The 20,348-nt window shown below is 39.6% G+C and overlaps 2 protein-coding genes across 2 annotated transcripts in view; both read left to right on the plus strand.

The window, feature by feature from the left end:
- The first annotated feature begins 740 nt into the window (after window positions 1–740).
- On the plus strand, window positions 741–13,870 carry phf8 (PHD finger protein 8). Its single transcript, XM_056272888.1, has 22 exons — window positions 741–1,014; window positions 1,604–1,928; window positions 2,274–2,359; window positions 3,522–3,648; window positions 3,921–4,081; window positions 4,215–4,356; window positions 4,588–4,774; window positions 4,980–5,142; window positions 5,290–5,377; window positions 6,291–6,397; window positions 6,531–6,622; window positions 6,875–6,964; window positions 7,584–7,865; window positions 7,979–8,061; window positions 8,163–8,341; window positions 8,580–8,665; window positions 8,816–8,937; window positions 10,047–10,384; window positions 10,521–10,616; window positions 10,717–10,826; window positions 11,020–11,389; window positions 11,487–13,870. The coding sequence occupies exons 2-22, from the start codon at window positions 1,831–1,833 to the stop codon at window positions 11,573–11,575; spliced, it is 3,096 nt and encodes a 1,031-aa protein (XP_056128863.1). The 5' UTR covers window positions 741–1,014; window positions 1,604–1,830; the 3' UTR covers window positions 11,576–13,870.
- Window positions 13,871–14,322: 452 nt separating this feature from the next.
- The window catches only part of huwe1 (HECT, UBA and WWE domain containing E3 ubiquitin protein ligase 1), a 62,936-nt gene continuing 56,910 nt past the window's right edge, over window positions 14,323–20,348 (plus strand). Inside the window, exons 1-2 of the mRNA XM_056302005.1 lie at window positions 14,323–14,351; window positions 16,506–16,575. The gene's annotated coding sequence lies outside the window, so the exon portion shown is untranslated. The remainder of the gene's footprint in view (window positions 14,352–16,505; window positions 16,576–20,348) is intronic.

Raw genomic sequence — 20,348 nt, forward strand, 5'->3', positions numbered from 1 at the left:
AAGATTATTTTTGTATTTTGAAACGGGGGTTGTACAAATTGTAAAATTGTGTTCTCACCATTATAGCTAAATCGGAGGTTATTTGACGGTTGGAAATGCTGGTTCTCATTTCTGTTTATGTGGGACTCGCTTGCCTTTATTATGACTTTTTCTGCGAGAAAGACCTGGGTTATTTTGAATTTTCAAATTCTGAGATCTTTGGTATGCTGAGAGAAGTTATTATTGCAGTTTTTTTTAATAGGACACCTGAAACGCTAAATTAACAAAGTAAGTAAGTCAAAAATTACATCGAAACTTCACAGAGTCCCAAAATAACATGATTGAGAACCAAAGATAAAAGGATATTTAAACAGAGAAACTTAAAAAAAAGTATGTTGCTGTTGATTTAGCCTCTGTAAATTGTAACTAATTCAATTGTTGATTTTATTTATGTTTTGTAACTAATCGAAATAAATGATGGGGTTAAACATCGAACCGTTTTGAGCCTGTGTTTATACACGTGTGATAATTCAATTTAGCAGCCCTACGGGTCGATTCATTTATTTGCTTAAATCTTAAGAAGCAGTGCCTCCAGTTTATGCTGACATTTAAACTCGTACCGTCTCAAACGCAGATCTTTAACAAATTCCAGTTGTCGCGGAACGCTCAGGCTCGTTGAATGCAGCTCCACGTTTCGGAAGACGCAACTTTATTGTTCTTTTCAACAACTGACAACGACGAACAAACGTCCAGTGCCGTTGCCTATGAAATGGCGTTCATACGCTGTAGCATTCTGTTATTTGTAGTTGTCGTGCTCATTTAGGTGGGGTTTCTTACTTAATTCCTTGTTCACTTGGTCACCTTCTGAACGAGATACATACACGTATATTTACACATTATAGAGGTTTCCAACAATAATGTGGTGGAGCTATTTGTAAACAAATTAACCTGCCTTTTAAGGCCTCGTCCACCCCCGGGCTTTTGTGGGGATTTCAACCGTTCTTCGATGTCTGGCCCAGCCGCTACCCGTTTTAGGTAAGTTGCTAAGGAACAATGTAGCAAGCCGACTTGGCTAAACGTTAATTCTCACATTTAGTCAACATCTGGTGTGGCAAGTGATGATTTCAAATGGTTTAGAAGATAGTTATAGCGATACCTCGGATTTATTGTCCCCAATATTCAGCTAGACATACAAATTAGTTGGTAAGCTTGCTTGCTGGGATGCGAAAACGCGTTAGCGCTTAGCCAGCAGCAGCACCACCCAGCGCGTAGTGTGTTTACAAATAGCAAGCTACAGTTAGCTGATTAGCCAGTGTTAACAGTAGATTGCAGGCTCTATGTATCTATGTACTTAAGACGTATTATCTCTTGATTAGACTAGCCAACTGTTAACTCTCCGTGTTTACGAATAGGATTTTTTTTAAAAAAGTTTTCTTGTTCCCGAAATGCTAGTCATGCAAGCCAAAGTCGGCTGCACTTGGGGTGGAAGGTCTATGTCTATGACAACAGCTGCTTTCATTGAGTTTTGGTTGATTCTTAGTTTTCCTGGTAGTCCTTATTATTTGCCTTTCTAATAACTTAACCATTGTTTTCTGCCCTTTTTGTTTGTTTCTTGTTTCAACAGGTTTCCCAGTGAATGCAGTGTGCCATGTTTATCAGAAACGGGCATCTGACAGTGAAGTGTCCGAAGGGGTAGTTCCCCAGTACCGTTCCCTGTTAAATACAGCGCAGTCCAGGCTCTGTATTCAGATAGCCCATTTAATCTTCCCTGCCTCTTGGATTTGATTCTGACCTCATCAAGTGGGTTGATATCTTGAGACTCTGCAGTTTCCCCCCCTACATAGACTCAGGATGGCATCAGTACCGGTGTATTGCTTGTGTCGCCTACCTTACGATGTTACACGTTTCATGATTGAGTGCGACATTTGTCAAGACTGGTTCCATGGAAGGTGAGTCTCTTTTCCAAACTAGACTTTGGAAGTAGATAGTCTTGGAAGCGGACTATCCACTTTCCAAAGGGGATAGTATTTAATACTATCTATTTAATACTATCCATAAGATATTGTGCAGTTTGCTGTCTGGTTATATTTGGCTTCTGTATAACAATGTCCTTTTGGCTATAAATTGCACAGGACTCGGCTTATCATTTTTTTTTAAAAATTGCTGCTGTAAAATAATTTAAGGGATGTTTATTTTCAATGTTTGGCATCACCATGAGTCATTTCCAGTTAAGTCTATTGAATAGATGAACATATTGCTTCCCTTATCTAATATTAAGTATCTTCACTATTAAGCTGTGTTGGAGTGGAGGAGGACAAGGCTGCAGAGATTGACCGGTATCACTGCCCCAACTGTCAAGTCACCCATGGGCCTTCTGTCAGTAAGTTACTGCTTCTTGTGTGTAATTTCTGTTGTTAATTTCATATGTCCATGATGGATGACTATAAGTAAAATTCTGTAGGCGCCCACCAAATTATCTCGGGTCATTTTCACTCCTGCTGTATTTAAGTTGAATCAAACTAAAACTGTTGCCTACTTGGTGGGGTCCTTGGTGTGGTTTGCTTGGGAATGTTGGAATACCCTAATCAAACTCAGGTTTAAGCTATTAAACAAACTTCTCCATGTGGAGGACTATGTCATTAAACACAAAGGTAAACTTTACCTGCCCTTGGGTACATCTGAAAAGTTATTCCCATCACTTTGTATCACATGATCTCAATTAACATGTCACCCTCTCTTATAGCAAATGCAAAAACTTCATGGCAACATGTTTTTCAACATTTTAGCATTTCTATTCAGCTTGAATTTTCAGCAAATTCATTGTAACCATAAAAGTAGTTTGCTAAAAATGCAACTATAAGTCTACATGGAGTCAAACATTCTCATTGGCAGATTTGTCAGACTGTGGGAGGGCTTAGCTTTCCTTGTAATGCAATAAAGAGGTCATTATATTGTTGCAACATCTCCAACTTTCTGCACTCATACTGGCGCCTGATGGCAGCATGCCTTCATTGGAATGCTGGTATGTGTCATTATGTACAGATCTTACAGTATGTTGCATTCATTGCATTCATCTTCAGTGAATGCAGCCATTCAATGAATGATTCTTTAGCAAATATATCAGGATATTGGACTATAATTGCTATTAATGCAAAGGTAAGCCCCATGATTGTCAGTTGTAAAATAATTCTGAGTATAGGTAGTTTTTCTTTTTCCTTCTAAATTCCTGAGTAGTAAAAGAGAGATGATAGCAAGCATATGACTCTTGTTTACAAAATGTGGTTTGTTTAATCGCATGAAAGCAAACCAGACCAAGTGAAAAGGATAACAATATATCAATGTCATAAATGACAGAAAGGTGAATCAGTTCATCTGGACATAACATTTACTGATTCACCTTTCTGTGATTTCCTTACCTGGATTATTGGGCATGAATAAAGATGTCATAAATGGTTCAAACTTAAATGCTAGTTGCACCGGACTTTGGATTGCCTCTTTTTGTACAGTTTTGCAGTTGTTTGTCAGGGTTTTCCTATTCTTAGTGCGTAAGCGGCGTGGGGGAAACAAGCAGGCAGATGGTGGCCCTGCTGGAGGAAGAGATCCTACACGGCCTGTGAAAACAGGCAGCCCACAGTTTGTCAGGGAGCTACGGAGTCGCACCTTCCCAAGGCAAGTCTACTCTGCATTGACTTGCGAAGGCAATCGCCAATAACTACTTGCTGTTGGTTTTCAAAGGCGATGTGTAGTGTTTTACTTTTCCATTAATTTTAAACATAGATACTATTGAATGATTAGCAGTCTACTTTTGTACTACATGTACTTTTGTTAGGCTGGATGATAGTTTCTTATGGTTTCATTGCCCACACATATACTTTAAAGTGTTTTCCAGGCATCTTGCGCAATTAAATTAATTCAGTCTCTCTGTATGTCTTGTTTAACAGTGCGGATGAGGTGCTGCTTAAGCCATCAGGTGCCCAGCTGACAGTGGAGTTTCTTGAGGAGCGTTCCTTTAGCGTTCCTGTCATGGTGCTGAGGCGGGACGGCCTGGGCATGAACTTGCCTCCGTCCTCATTCAGTGTCAGCGATGTAGAGCACTACATTGGTAAGTCCCCTTCCAGTTTTAAATGCATGGACCTATTCATATTAGCTCATGTGTTCAGTCTGCTTTTCTGTCATTTGCCATAGCTATGTCATGCACACCTATCTTAAGCATATTGATGTTGTGGCAATTGTAGGTGCAGACAAAGAAATTGACGTGATTGATGTATCTCGCCAATGTGATCTGAAAATGCGATTGGGAGACTTTGTAGAGTACTACAACAGCCCCAACCGAGACAAAGTGCTCAATGTAATCAGTTTGGAGTTCTCTGAGACCAGGTATGCAGAATATGTACCCCTGTGGTTATTAATTTTCAGTGGTCACTGTATTGGTGATGTAAGCTGTTACTCAAGTTTATCATTTGTTCTTCAGCAGTAGTAGTAGCCTCCAGCAAATTGAAGTAGGCCTAATCTGCATTCTTGTATAGAAAAATGAGAAGGTGTTGTAAATGAACTTTTGCCAGCTAAGATTTTTCAACATGTAAAATTAAAGCGGTCTGTTTTTTTCAGACTCTCCAACCTGGTAGAAACTCCAAAGATAGTAAGGAAACTGTCATGGGTGGAAAACCTCTGGCCAGAGGAGTCTGTTTTCGAACGACCTAATGTGCAGAAGTACTGCCTGATGGGAGTGAAGGACAGCTACACAGATTTCCACATCGACTTTGGAGGAACCTCAGTGTGGTATCATGTCCTGAGGGTGAGAGTAAACAAAACTCCATGTCGCTTATATGATTTCAGATGCTGCTATGAGACATGTTGACAAAAAAACAAAAAAACTTGTAATGTCGGCATTCTTGCAATTTTGAATATACAGTTATGTATATTCTTGCAGTTATGCCCACTAGTTTTAGCAATTTTTACAAACCATTATATGATTTCAAGAACTCTGTGTGTGTCACCAGGGCGAGAAGATCTTCTACCTGATCTCTCCTACTCCTGCCAATCTAGCCTTGTTTGAGCGCTGGAGTTCTTCATCCAGTCAGAATGAAATGTTCTTTGGAGACCAAGTTGACATGTGCTACAAGTGCTCTGTCAAACAGGGAAACACCCTGTTCATCCCAACAGGTATGGTGGAATGTTCTTTGTTTTGGTTGTTTTTTTGTTTGTTTTTTTTTTTTTTTGTGTGTTCTATATAAGCCTGTGAGGTTTGCCACATAACTATATTTATCACAGTCAAATTTTATTTACATAATATCTATGTGTGTCCTGTAGGGTGGATTCATGCTGTTCTGACTCCAGTAGACTGTCTGGCTTTTGGAGGGAATTTCTTACATAGTCTCAACATTGACATGCAGCTACGGTCAGTCCCCTATAGCCCTTTTCTCTCCAGTCACATCTTATTATAGATCATCTTGGGCTACATCTCCCCAGACATGATTTTCTAAATTGTGACACTTATGGTCTGCCATATTAATTATTTAGATATTTAGGTAGGTAGGTAGTCTTGCAAGACCAGGCCTCAAGCCGACACTGTCTGTTAAGCTTTGCAGAGACTCGAGATTGCGGAGGCTTCACTCTTACTGGCTGTCCACAGTGTAGATCACAGAAGTGTCTACACACTTCCAGATTACACCAGTGCATTGTTTTTATATCTGTCCGCCAAGAAACAAACTTCTTGCAACAATACCAGAGCAGCAACCAAAACAAAGAACTTCTTGCAACAGTAAGAACAGTGAGCATTTGTGACCAAGAGTTGATCGCTGGGTTTGAGAAAGTTTGTGAAGTTCACGTGACTACCTCGCTTTGAGACCTCTGAGTCATTGTATATGAAAACTAGTTGCATGTGGCTCAGTTTTCCTGCTAGCGCCATTTCAGAACTGACTGCTCCTTAATCTCATGCCAAAGCAACGGTCTGTGGTTGGTCGTTTTGAATATCTGTCAAAAGACCTTTTCTGTTCAAAGTAGGTGGCTTTAGAGCTCGTTAAGCAGTAGTGTCAACCAGACATTTTGCTGATAGTCAAACATGTGGCGGCCAAGCGAGACTAGTATGTCAGTAAGTAGAGCACCTGGTATTACGGCAGCATATACCTTGAGCATGGCACTGGTGCTGCCAAAAGTTAGGGGTTCGGTCCCTACTGGGGCCACCCACACTGTAATGTCAGGCAGTCATTTCATGTAAAGAGCTTTGTATACTTGGACTGGAAAAGTGCTATAGAAATGCAGCCATTTCATTTATTTATATATTTTCTGTCTTCTTCCCTTCCTTCCCTTAGGGCGTATGAAATTGAGAAGAGGTTAAGCACAGCTGACCTGTTCAAATTCCCCAACTTTGAAACCGTGTGCTGGTATGTTGGAAAGCACTTACTTGATACATTCAGAGGTAAGTTCTATATACTGATGGCGTTTTTATGAATTGTTTCATGTCTGACCTTTTCTCTCTGCTTGCTTGTGAATGATATTACAGTCTAGTGTATATATTATAGCAATGTTTACTGTCCTACTTGGCTTTATAGGTCTAAGAGAAAACCGTAGGCACCCTGCGACATATCTGGTCCATGGAGCCAAGGCCCTCAACAATGCCTTTCGCAGCTGGACACGTAAAGAGGTTAAGCATTGCTCCATGGGTTGACTCTTAGTTATTAATGCCTTAACTACCAACTTTCTGCCTTGTTTTTCTATTTACCTTTTTCTATTTTGCACCTTTCTTACACTTCTTTTTCACTCATTACCACCCTTGCTTCCTCCCACCAAAATAAATTTTGACATGGGCACACACTAATGTAGGGCCATTGCTGTGGTTTTTTGCGAAATTGAAATGTTTTTAAGATATGATGAAGTGTGATTTCCTCACACTCAGGCTTTAGCTGAACATGAGGTGGAGATTCCAGAGACCATCAAGACTCAGCAGCTAATAAAGGACTTGGCCAAGGAGATTCGCTTGGTTGAGGTAAATAGTGAAGTGTTCATGTAGACGCACCCCATGTTCATATAATGTGCATTTTCTTTTAAATGTGTTACTTCTAGGGCTGTCCTGAATATCTTTTATTCAAGCTGGATATTGAACACATTTTCCAAACTGATATTTGAATATATTTTGTGAATTATTTGGACAGTTAAAAACAAACCAAGGCGATGGATAATAAGTGCAGCCACTGTGGCTACATTCTGTCAGTATGTAGCTTAGCTACATATACCAGCAGGTTAGTGAACCAGCTAGGACAGGTGTTGCACTGAAATGATACTCCATGCCGGGATTCAAGTCTCATTTTCATCGTTTCAGTACTCTGTTCTCTCTTTCATTGAAATAACTGTTTTCAGAAGGTCTTGTTGGGATGTCTTAGGCTATGCTACCAGATAGTCAAAATATTGTACTCCTGGCGTGGCTGTGGAAGGGGCAGAGAAGAAGAGGGGAAAAAAGCTTAGCATCTGAATACTGCACTGAAATTTTGTTCAAATACCAACCCGCCAAACAAGTATCTGAATGTTCCAATATTATGTGCCATCCGTAGTTATGTACATTGCTTTTTTTCAGCATATGTTCTAACAATACTTTATTTTTCCTTAAGGACATCTTCCAGCAAAACATTGGCCGCACTGGACCCCAATTTCCTGGATCTCCGCTCTCCAAAGCGCCCCTAAACACTTCCCAGAATTTAGGCCGTCCCCCAGGGAAAAAGCGAGGTCCCAAACCCAAGGATGGGGTAGGGGGTTTAGGACCCCCAGGAACCAAGAAGAAGAGCCAGAAAAGTCTGCTCAAGGCAGAAGCAGGAGAACTAGACCTCCTTGAGATCCACACCAAACACACACTTAAGAAATTTCAACCTGGCACGTCCAAAAGCAAGAATAAGGTATGAGTTCAGTCACCTTAACTGAAGGAAATCAACTTGTGCAATAATTTATTGTTCACAATCTTTATTTTTGTGTGCTTAGTTGACCTCGATTTTTTTTTGTCTTTCTCCAGTTGGAGTTACCATTAGAGGATTTTGAAGGAAAGTTAAATAAAAGCAAGCTAAAATTGGTACTGACCAATGGTAAAATTCAAGGGTAAGCTGGGATATGTAGTAGTTACATGTAGTCATCTAATTTTTGCACTTTAACTCTCTCAGCCAGTTTTATGACTACTGTTTTTTTTACTCTGGTTATAGGAAGAAGGGGGGTCGTTCAGGTAGCAGTAATGGTGCTGGAAGTGCTGGAAAATACCAACATCTCGCAATGGAGGGATCCAGCCTCTCTGACTTGGAGTCTGAGGATGAGCTACAGATTGATGAGACTCCCCCTCCAAGACGCAAGCCTGCAGCAGCTGGCAAGAACAAGAAACTAAGTGGTTAGAGATGGACTTTTTACAACATAATAGTGAATGCTGAAGTATTTCTAAGGGTGCATGTTTCTGTGATTCTTTTCCCCTGTCGGCTAAATAAATCAGACAGCAGTAAGTTTTTTTTTTTTTTTACATTTCCTGTCTATGGGTTTAGTGTAAAATCTGATCTAGGTCAGTAGTATGGATGCTGCTGCAACCTCTGTCCTACTGTAACCTGGCTGACATTATTAAAATGTACCTTCAGGTCTACCTAGGAAGCTACCCAGAGCCAAGCCCTGCTCTGATCCCAATCGAATCAGGGAGCCAGGAGAAGTGGACTTTGACATTGAGGTGAGATTATGTAAAATTATATTCAAAGCGAAATGGTGTTTTACCGCTTTGATTGCATATTATTGTGTGTGTTGTTCTAGGCTTACATTGTTAGCCATGAAATGATGTTATATTACAGTAATGATATAATGTATGTTCACCTGGCTTCAGGAGGATTACACCACAGATGAGGAAGCACTGGCAGTCCATGGAGTAAAGGGTGGAGCTGGGGGAATTCTAGACTTGTTAAAGGCTAGCAAGCAGGTGGCAGGCTTGGACTCTGCTGCACTCAGGTTAGTTGTCAGTAGTTGTGTTTCTATAAAGGGTTTTAATGCACATTTAGGATGTATCGCATTAAAAAGTTTATGGAAATGCCAAAATTCGACTTAACTTGGAGCGAATTGCTCTAATTCGCATCAAAGTTAGTACGCTCGCTTGAGGTGGTTTTAGCCTGATTCCAAACAGAGTTAATGTGCAAAATGGTAAATGAAAACGCCTTTGCCGAATTAATTCTGACAGTGAATATTTACCTCACGTGACCAGCTCTTTTTTCGTTGGAACCGGAGGTCGTCGAGGGCTTGGCAAGGGCTCAACAAATGGACCGATCATATTGCACAACAGTTCAAAAGTGGGCTTTGACATTCTGAAATGTTGGCGCCAAAGGCTAGCTGTGAAATGTGTGTCCACGATGACCTCCCAGAATTGTTGTGTGCGCTGTCTCTCCCATGTGTATTGTGCCCGTCGTTGTCCTATCGCCCTTGCTGCGTGCATTAAAATCAATGCATTTCTTTGTCTTCGTCTCTGGATAGCATGATGCATGGCCAATACTAGCTGACACGAAAGAAGAATAACAACTTTCCCAATCAAAACTAATTCCTGAAGACCTCTCTCCATTTTTCTTACGACCAAGGCTCGTTTACGTGGGTTAGTCTTCTTCCTGTTATAGCCATGCGTAACGTATACCATCATCTTCTGACGAAACTACACCGTGCGTAACCTAGGTAATTCGCAACAAACCAGTTAATGGAAACTCGCATCAACGCGCCTAATTCACATTTTCTTTTTGCGACTTTTCAATGGTTTGCTTAAAATTCGCTTGACATTTTATGGAAACCCCACTGGTGTTGATCATTGATCACATAGCATTTAGGCTTCAGATGCAGGGTGATTTGGTGATGAGATGTTAGTATATATATATTTTAGTTTATTTTCATAATGTTGGGAACTATCTGAAACATATTTCAGATATATGAATTATTCCTCCTGCCCTTTGACATCCAGTGATTAAGGCAACAGTTGAAATTGTAATTGGTCACACATTTCCATACCTCAATATTTTGCGATTTTGGGTTCATTGTTGAGTTGAGCAAGTTGTCAGCCATGTCCTATCTCTCTCAATCAGTGAGGAAGCCCCAGCCTCTCCCAGCACTTGTGATGCCATTCAAGGCATGCTCTCCATGGCTAACCCTCCGTCCTCATCATCCTCTTCTTCCTCTTCATCTCCCCTCTCAATTACTGGGGGCCTGACTGAGGGACTGGGGGTGGTCAAGGAGAAGGGAGGGAGGACTGTGTGGGTGACTGGAGGGGTAAAAAAGACAGGAGGAAGTCCTGAGAAGAAGCCAGTCATCCAACAGCGTCCTGGGAAACGACCAATTAAACGACCAGCCCGTCACCTTAGCGATGAGGAGAGTCCAGATGAGCAGGAGACTCTTGGCACCTGTTTTAAAGACTCAGACTACGGTGAGCAGCCCACACAATCGTGCTGCTGGTTGGAAAAAATGCCTCTTGAGAAGGCTTATACAATTATAGCAATGCTCATTGCAAAGGTATACAGTTGTTTATCAAACTAATATTGGATTAATTGGATGTGTTTCAGTTTACCCATCTTTAGAGTCTGATGAGGAGGACCATGCTAGCAAGGCCAAGATGAAGCGGAAGAAAAACTGGGACGACACACCTTGGAGCCCTAAAGGTACTCAGCATAGTTAAGCAAAAAGACTTAAGTTCACATTGAAAGAGTGCTGGTTTGATCTCCCGACATTTGTCGTCCCCCCCCCCCCCCGCATTCATAGCCCGGGTGATGCCCACCCTTCCCAAACAGGAGCGGCCAGCCAGGGAAGGGGCACGAGTGGCATCGGTGGAAACTGGCCTTGCTGCAGCTGCTGCCAAACTAGCACAACAGGTGAGTTGGGAAACGAAGTGCAGTTTTAACAGTGAATTAAGCCCTTAAGCTAAATCTAATAAAGTTTAATATTAGGCTACAAGAAGCTAGTCTGATATTTTTATTAGGCTAGCTTTATTTTTAATTGTTGCCTCTACATATCTCAGTTGAAGATTTTTAATTTTTGTTTTTTCTTCGGGTGGTCATGATTCAGGAACAGCAGAAGCCTGCGAAGAGGAAATACACCAAAAAGCCACGTCCCTCTACGGCTGTAGCCCCACCTACACCTGTCCAGTCAGAGCCAGCTCCACCCTCCCCGCCACCTGTTGCAGCAGAGTCAGTGACAGATGACAGCCCAGACAGGAGGATGGAGTATTACTCTGCTAGCCTACTGGACCATGAATATACTGCAGGACCAGGACCCTTTGGTCCTGGAGGCCCTAGAGGTGGTGGAGCCATGGCCCCTGGTGTTTTCCTCACTTCCAGGCGACTTTCCCTCTCTCCCCAAACCAGCAGTGCTTACTCTCCGTTGGGGGCATCTCCTGCAGGGCAAACCAGTCAAGGCCCCACCGGAGCTGGTCATGGTAAGCCCAAAAATAAATAGATCTGGTCCATGGTTGTGGACATTTTTTGCCAGTATGTGTTCTCACCCATTTCTGTCTTTTACCTTTTATTTGTTAGGGAAACGTCCAAAGAAAGGACTTGCAACTGCAAAACAGAGACTGGGCAAGATTCTGAAAATTCACCGCAATGGTAAACTTCTTTTGTAAGAGATGCTGGAAAGGTGGCTGAATATTTTAGGAATGAGAATGAAGAATAAGTCTTTTATTACAAAGGCTTAAAGGAAGAGACTGCTTCAAGAGAATGTTTTTTTTAAAAATATTTTTAATATAAAAGAAGCTGTTGTCTATGGTTTCACTTATTTCATCTTCTCACATTCTGTCATACTTATTTTCCCCATAAAACCTAACAATTTACTTTGACATTGTACTACCATGTATGCCTATTTCGAGAAGCATGCTCAAAAAGTACTGTGCTGCAGATATTTTTTTAATCTGTTTTTTTCCTCAAAACCTTTTCAACGTGGTAATTGTTGAGTTAATCACATAGTCTGAGCAAGATATACTGAAAATAATATGACAGGCACACTTAACATATACCTAGTAAGACTACCCAGCGCTTTCATTTGATATATATATATATATCTATATATATATATAGATATATATATACACACCCACACACACACACACACACACACACATCTTGTTTAGACTATTTGATTGTGTCTGTACTTGGGCAAAAAGGTTATGATGTTCACTATGAAATTTTAAAAGGGAAAGAAAACATCTTACTGTCATGTTTGGTAATGTATTGTCTAAATTGTAGTTTATCTATTGTTGGTTTGATAGGTATCTCCCCCTAGTTGTATTTTATTCATTTTACCTCAAGGAAATGGTCTTGCTGAGAATACAATTAAAAGACAAGTTTAAAATTAACTTGGCAAAATCATGTGTGTACATGGCAAATGTCCAGTATGCACCATGATTAGTGAGTTAATTTTTCATATAATCAGAAATATGTCCCAGGTGTTTGTATCCACTCACTCACTCTTTCTTTCATAGAGCCATGACACTTTAATAAGTGTTGAGCTTATGCCAAAAAAATCTTGCCCAAGATGACATATTATGCTATTTTATTTGTACAAATTATATTTATTTAATATATCAGCATTTTGCCATCTCATTTAGCTCCTTTTTGTACATTTGTTTATTTTTACCACCTCAGACTTTATAGGTACAAGTTATATTTCTTCCCTACCATTTTAGTTTAGATGATCAACCACTGAAGACTTATGTAAAAATTCCATCTCCATGTTTCATTAGAAGTTTTCACTGTTTCATATGAGTCATTGTAAATATTTGTAATTTATCTAGATACACAGAAAAAGGAGAAAATGTTATGAGATGAATAGACTAGCTCCTTAGCCTCCTTCAGTTCTTAACATGATTTGTGCTTTTAAAGTATTCTTGAGCCAGATCTAGAGATGCGCTTTCTTTTTAAGGAATATTCTAGCGACAAAACGTGGGCAGCCATGTCGATTTTAACTGTGTGAAGACATTGAAGATGTAGGATATGGATTGATAATGTAAATAGATGTTGTAATTTAATTTCTTTTATAGTTCAAAAGACTGTTTTGAAATCTTTCTAAACGTAACATGTACATGATGCATCACTGTATTTGGAAAATATATGAAAGTTCGTTTTTTTTATTATTTGTATGCAGTAATTATGTTATGCTTAGTTTGTCATGTTGTATCGTCAATGTAATAATGGCGTTGTGTGCTGAAAAAAAACTTCCTTGTTTGATTTGATCTGTTTGGTTATATAATTACTGTTGATATTCACTCTTGTCTGTACTGTATATGTAAAACATGATGTGTTTAAATACGACACAGAAAAGAAAAAATACACTTTGGGAAAAGTTCCTTTTCTTTCAATGAATTTGAATGCAAAATACCAAAAATATTTCTGTTCATTCAATTTTGTGGGCCAATATTGTGTCAAATGTAAAGCTTTACAATTTCTACTACCCTTTTATGCAGGAACCATGATAGATAAAATACTTTTTAGGTTTTTCTTGGGGCAGATGCACATCACTTCAATCACAAAGTTGTACCGTCATTAAGATGACAAAGAAACATCGGTTGTATTAAACACATCTAGTCTTTACATCAATTAGAATTTTCCCCTCAAACAAATGACCATTAATTTAGAGGTGTCTGTAATAAGCACTCTAGTTATCTTCAATTGAGTCGTATGGACCACGCCATTTTTTCTCAGGTTTTTTTTCCATTTCCTTTGCTGTAATTATTTTCGCCGTGATTTCTTATCCAAGCATTATTGCCATCGCTCATTATTTTTAACTGCGACTTTCTCCCATTCGAAATGAGATCAAATTTGGTTTGTTATTAAAATGTTAGACCTTTATCCCATAGATTCCAGTAAGTTTGAATACTTTCATATTAAGCTGAATTAAAGTATATTTTTCAAAAATTCAAGAATTGTGCTGCGTCCTTTCGTGTAGACATGTCTTCAACGCATGGCGATTTTATACTGAATATGTGTTGACTTTAGACTCAAAACTGGCTTTAAGTTGACTTCAAATGTGGGTGAGTGGGGGGGGGGGGTGAATGAATGGCGCTCTCCTCTCCCTCGGCTGATGTGCACTTGAGCAAGGCACATGACCCCCCCCAACCAACCGCTCTATTGGAGCTGCTCAGTAGCCACCAGTGAAGACTGGTTGTATTAGCTCAGGTGTGAATGTAGCAGGGCGTTGCTGAAAAAGAGCGCACGTGCTCCGCGTACTACCCTGAATAAATAAAGGTTAATAAAAAAAAGGTAGTCGCGCATTTGTTTTGTAGTTTTTTTTTATTTTGCAAGGGAGTGCCCCGAGAAACGCGGCAGCGAGTACTCTCGCGAGATCCGAACTGCCCTACTCGCACTAGTGCAAGATGGAGAAGTAAAAATTAACACGCATCCGAGGTAAGCAGAAAGATGCGTCGAAGCGTGTAGACATAGATGATTGCCGGCAAAGCGTATACTCGCCTAATCTTCACCAACTGCCGCTGGTCATTTCCGTTCAGAATTTGGATCTCAATAGCACAATCTTGCGCCTTTTTGAAGGTAAAACCCGTACCTTCTGCTATGTAAACCGCCATTTTTAATTTAGCCATGATCCTGCCGATAGAGTATTGTGCTGTGTTCTCGCTGCTAGCTAGCTCTTGCAAAACCGACAGACCATACATGCCGCGCCGTGTGTGAATGTGTCTGTATGTTGGTGCGGGCTAAATTAGCATATTTGCTAGGTAACCACCGGAATGTTCCGACGAACGCTGAGATAAATGACCGGCGAGGGTTCAGTGAACGACGTAGCGTAGGGTTGACGTCCTACATTATGGTGAATCCCCTTTCGCTTGAAATTGAAGCAACGTTTGACATTAATTTGCGTGAACCCTGGGTTAAGTGTTGGTTAGCAAACACCACTCCGTCAAACTTAACTATATAGCTAACCTAAGCTACATTTACTCAGCCAGCTAGCCTACCCAACTGCAACAATGTTAGCCTACTGAGTGAGCTAATTTCGTACATCAGCGACAGCGAACGTTGACGTACTTCTATGAATGCTCGCTAATTATGTAGCGAATTAACCAGGGTGCCTGCGTTAGGTCTACCGCATTCTCCGAAGCAAGTTTCTGTTGGGATGATTGGCTATTCACGTTAAATCTATATTCAGCGGCTTTGAGATCTGACAGCTTTACAACCTGACTTAGACCCTACAACCACCAATATAACATTTTGACTGAAAAAAGGTTAATTCTCCACAAAATTCTATTTATTTATTATTTATGATTGTTAATATTATTTTTTGTGATGCCCTTGTGAAATGAATTGGTGCCGATCAACAGGAGTTCAGGGTCCAGTAACGGCAGCGCCTCCTGCCTTTTTCAGACCTTACTTTCTTTTTCATCTTGTTGCGGTTGCTGTTGATGATGATGATGATTTTATGGCGGTTGGCAAACAACCAGACCTTACTTTCATCAATGACCATTGTGATGACATGAAAACAGGAGGGCCTCTGGCATAAACTAGGCGTGTTAGCCACCCTCTAATTTACTGTGTGTGATAACAATGGCTGTCTCCGTTGTTTTTGTTTCATGATAGCACATAGCCCGCACACTAACTTGCCTTGCGTCAAGATTTGACAGGAAAGGCCCATATTGAAACATGAGCTGAATCATATAAAATGTTCTGGATGTTTTTCTAATCGACCATTATGGTTTTAGACCTTGTTATTTGTTTTCATATATCTGGGAACTTGCCACCAATTCTGATCAGTTGGAAAAATAGGGCAGAACACTTGCTTGTATTCGTTTATATCTATTTCTAATTTCCAGGATGAATACGCGTTATTATTATCTGATGTTAAGAATGCCGAATTTGAAATTAGAATGCCGACTGTGGCAAATGATACACAGCTGGTTAAGTTTACCAAGGTGCCGTTAAAAATGCTGTGACCCATGACAGTCGTTGAGCATAGCTTGCAGCTCATTTGTCTGTTCATATCAACTGCTTAACATGGACAAAGTATGCATGAGTGTAGCAGAAACGGAGACTGAGCTGAGCAGATTACTCACTACAGGTTGCTCTCTAAGCAAAAAAAGGTAGCCTTTTACTTGGAATTTCATATCAGGGAGCGTAAAGAAGGGATGATGACATCGTGCGGAAGAGTGGACAGACAGTTTTTTAGCTTCAAATAAGAAGAATGCATTGTCTTATGTCATATGTCATGGTGGTTACTTTTCCCAACTGGTATAATATCCATCATATATATGTTGTACAGTGCATTTCCAAAACAATTTGGCATAGGGACATCTCAGCAGCAGTCCCAAGGAAATGTGCAGGTCACAAACATTACGCCAAAAAAAACAGCAAAATAAATAATCCAGTCAGTTGAGAATTTATATTGACTTTATGGAAGGACTCTATGGAAAGACTTCAGCTGAGGAAAGCTTGACAAGATACCACACAAGCAGAACAGCTTTGATGTTTTAAATGTATACTTTCCAGTTCTGTTTTGCCTACGGCCTATCTAATTTGCCTTATTTTAACAAAGTTAATTTGGCTTTATGTTTTTAGATAGTTTTATGAGACTGCAAAACCAGCCAAGGAGGAGAATGATGGAGCTTTTGAACCAAAGCAGTTTCTGGTGAGTACATCTAATCTTTTAAAGCATGAAAAGAAAGCATTTTTCGCAAATGAAACGGAACAGTTAGAGATGCTTGTTTGACGTATGGTTGATGCCATGCTGCAAAAGGGTATACAAAAAGGGTATAAGGAGAATACACTCAGAACTGAAATAGAATACAACAAGCTATGTATTAAGTGTCAGAATTAAACAGAAAGATAAGACTAATATATGAAAGGAAGTTTTCATTTCTCTTAACGGGGAAAGAAATTATTGTACCTGATTTAAGTTTTTCCAGTGATCCTATATTAGGAATAAGAATAATTTTTGTATTGAAAGCAATTGATTGAATTGCTACAGTTTTGACCCGAATAATTGGTGTCACGTTCTGTATCGGCAGTGAAGAAGAATTAGTGAATATACAGATTAGGTGTGTAAAGATAACAGATTATAACAGACATATTGCCCATTCCTTGGGGTGTTGCACTAGACCTCTTTGTAACAGTCCTGAGCCCTCTACATTCACTGATGGCTAAAGGTTCAGGTTGGCCCAAACTTGGCTTTTTTTTTCTTTTTTTTTAAGCCAAGTTACCTTCTTTTGCCAGTTGAGAGACTGATGGAAATACAGGGTGTGTGCTGTGGAATTGACTGATGTGCCAAAAAGCCATTGCCTTGATGGAACTGGAACTGGTCCATTGTAATCTGCAGTGATTACTACTACACATGGTTAGAAAATACATTGAATCTGAATTCTATGCTTTGTGGCTATATCATTAATTTAATCCTGTAAATAATTTCCTTCTTTCCTCATTTTTGCCCAGAGGAAAAAAAAATCAGTTTGAATTAATGCAGTTGATGCTTTGATTGGTCACTCTAAATTGTACTAATAATGAGTATTTCCTTTCATTTTCATCTTGATTTATCAGTCATGCATTGTGGTTCAAGTGAGGATTACAGCACTAGTGTTTATTTTGTTAAAAAATACATTAATTTAAAACATATGGCTTGTTTTTGATTCATATCTTTGTAAATAGTAACCTTTTAAGTGTTAAAACCCTCATTCTAAACCCCAAGGATGCCTTTCAATTTATTTGTGATTCAGCAGACATTATGCTAAATGGTAGATTTGTTTTATCTCAGATTAGTCTGACAAATTTTCACATAAATATAGGGAAATTATTGATGTATATACTTGCAAATGTACATGTATCAAGCCCAGATGTGAGGAAAGTTTGAAGGTTTTAACTGTTCTTTTTTTTTTTTGCTGTGTGCCTGAACTCAAGACATTCTACATCACTCCACAATTGGTAATTAATTCATAGTATATACATTTTTAAGAACCTTCCTTTGTTTGGACGTAATGCATAGTAATTCAGACTTGCTGCCATTGGTCTTGACACCATTTTTTGTAGCAGTGAGTTATGCATCACATACTCTGACTGTAAAATGTATTTTAACTGAAGGACCAGTTTGGGCTACCAAAATGTATAGATAGATATGATGAAGAGTATATAATTGTCTTTTGTTGTGGTAACTTTAGGCTTGATGCTAGTGTTTCAAATCAGCGTAACAATCATGATGTGATACTGATGCAAAAGAAAATTAAAACTATGCAGGCCTATTTTATAAACTGAATTAGAGAATCACCTTCAGCATAACAGAGTTGTAAAATATAGCAAATACAGAAATCAACATTCTGTTATATCTTCAAATTAATAAGGCCAGTCTGGCCATAAAGGATAAAAGACTAACATTTTGTGCTTGTTTGGACAAGGATCATTGAGTGGGAAAATCTGCCTTATTTTAGGACGCCAACATGGGCTGGAATTACTTTTGTAGTATGGCAGCAGGGGACAGTGTTACAGTACTAAAGCATCTCGAGGGGTCCAGGTGCTCTGGCTGGGGGAAAAAGAAGAGAGAGAGGAAGAAAAAAAAAACTCTATATAGTGTTTCCAAGACTTTTAGCCAGAATAAAATGGTGCAATTTGAAAATGTCAACCTAGATTAAAAAAAAAAACAGTAACATGCTAGGACAGTTTCAAATATTGCTACTAGATTATATGTGGTTTTAGTAGATTTTGAAGCCTACCTGTAGGAAGCAAGCATGCTCAAGCATTACTACAGATTTCTTGGACACCCAATATGAATAACCAAAATATGAGGCTCATGTACATTTAAAAGCTATATATTTAAAGGTGTAACATTGCTACAATGTGCACCATTTGTGCAGCCTTGTAAATCTCCGATTTTGTTTTTACAGTTGAATTTCTAGAAATAGTTCCAACTAGACAATGTTTTATAAGTTATGTTACGTTAACAACTCACAGAGAAGAACAAATGCAGCACCTGCAGCAAAACTTTGCCTCAAATGTCAGAACATTTAGTCAGGAATATTGATTTTCTTTAAATTCTTAAATGTTTTTAGCTGAAGTTATGGAGTCGTGTAGGTAGTGTGCATTCACAATTTAAATTATAGCTGACAAATTCCATTACTGTGCTGAGCAAAGGAATGTTTCTTTTACTTACAGGCACAACAAAAACTGAAAGGATCATTTTACAACCCTTGGTCTAATATGAGCATTTCCACCTAACAGGATCCAGTAACCTTTTAGCATGATCATGTTTAAATAGTCAAGTTATAAAAAAAACCAATTAGTTTACTAATGTTTTAACTATATCAAGTTATTTATATTCACTGTTCACCAGAACACTGTATAACTAATGTTATCATTCAAAAAACTAAAATGGCCTCCCAATGGTGAGATGAGGGTGAAAGCTATGCATCTGATATTGGTGAAAATTAATTTGAGGCTACTTAGTCTGGCTAGGTTACTGACTATTATAGTCGCTCTAGACATTCCTTGTAGATGTTAAGATGAATTGATGTGTTGATCACAAAATGTTGTGATGAGGTGCATTCTACAATCAGCCAGATAGCCCATATTCTGCACTGCACCGAGACACCCAAGACATTGGCTACTCACTCTCAGCCGTAACGTTATGCACTTTTGCACACTACCCAGAGTCATAATGACTGTGCCAACAGCTAGTGCCTACATGCGCGCATACTCTGAAAAGATGAACATAATCTGATTGACGAAAACGCCTCAGTTCCGACTCGGTGGCTACGTGCTACTGCCCTAAAGAAACCTGAAACACATTAACTCGCAGTGTTAAGTTTGACCCACCAGAGAATGATTCAGCGAGTTATAATGCGTTTCCACTTGCTACTCAACTCGCTAGCCCGCTAGCTAGCCAACGCGTGCTGTGGTTGTCTAGCTGAAAGGCCGGGGTAAGACTCAGACTTGCCCGAGTATTAGGAGAGGGACATTTGAGGCACTTTAGGCCTATTGTTGCCCGTCACCGGTTGTGTGTTTACGGTGTCGTTTCATTTGGGATCGAGGATGCAAGGGGCAGTTCGGCGCTGTTGTGCGGCCTGTACTGCAGCCGTGAGCTAACTGAGTTGAGCAGTCAGGTCAGGACAGAGAATGGGAAATCTGTGATGTCTGGACTGACAGCAATGAAGTAATAGCTAACGCGGACGTCTCCAATCGGGGCAAGAAAAGTCCTGTGATTCGTACGTATATTGTGTTGCGGAGTTGTGTGTTTACCAGCACAGATCAACTTAACCAGCTAGTTTAGTATGCTATCTAAGTATTTATTTAGAAATGATCGTTGGGTAATTATAGCTCGCTAACTGTTTATCGTTAGCAACAACTCTTAGCCCAACAGTGTTGATCGATTGGTTCAATTTATGGAGCTGTTCAGCCTTGTCTTGTTTTGCCAGACATGTT

This window comes from Lampris incognitus, chromosome 2 (assembly GCF_029633865.1).
Source record: "Lampris incognitus isolate fLamInc1 chromosome 2, fLamInc1.hap2, whole genome shotgun sequence".
NCBI classification, from domain to species: domain Eukaryota; kingdom Metazoa; phylum Chordata; class Actinopteri; order Lampriformes; family Lampridae; genus Lampris; species Lampris incognitus.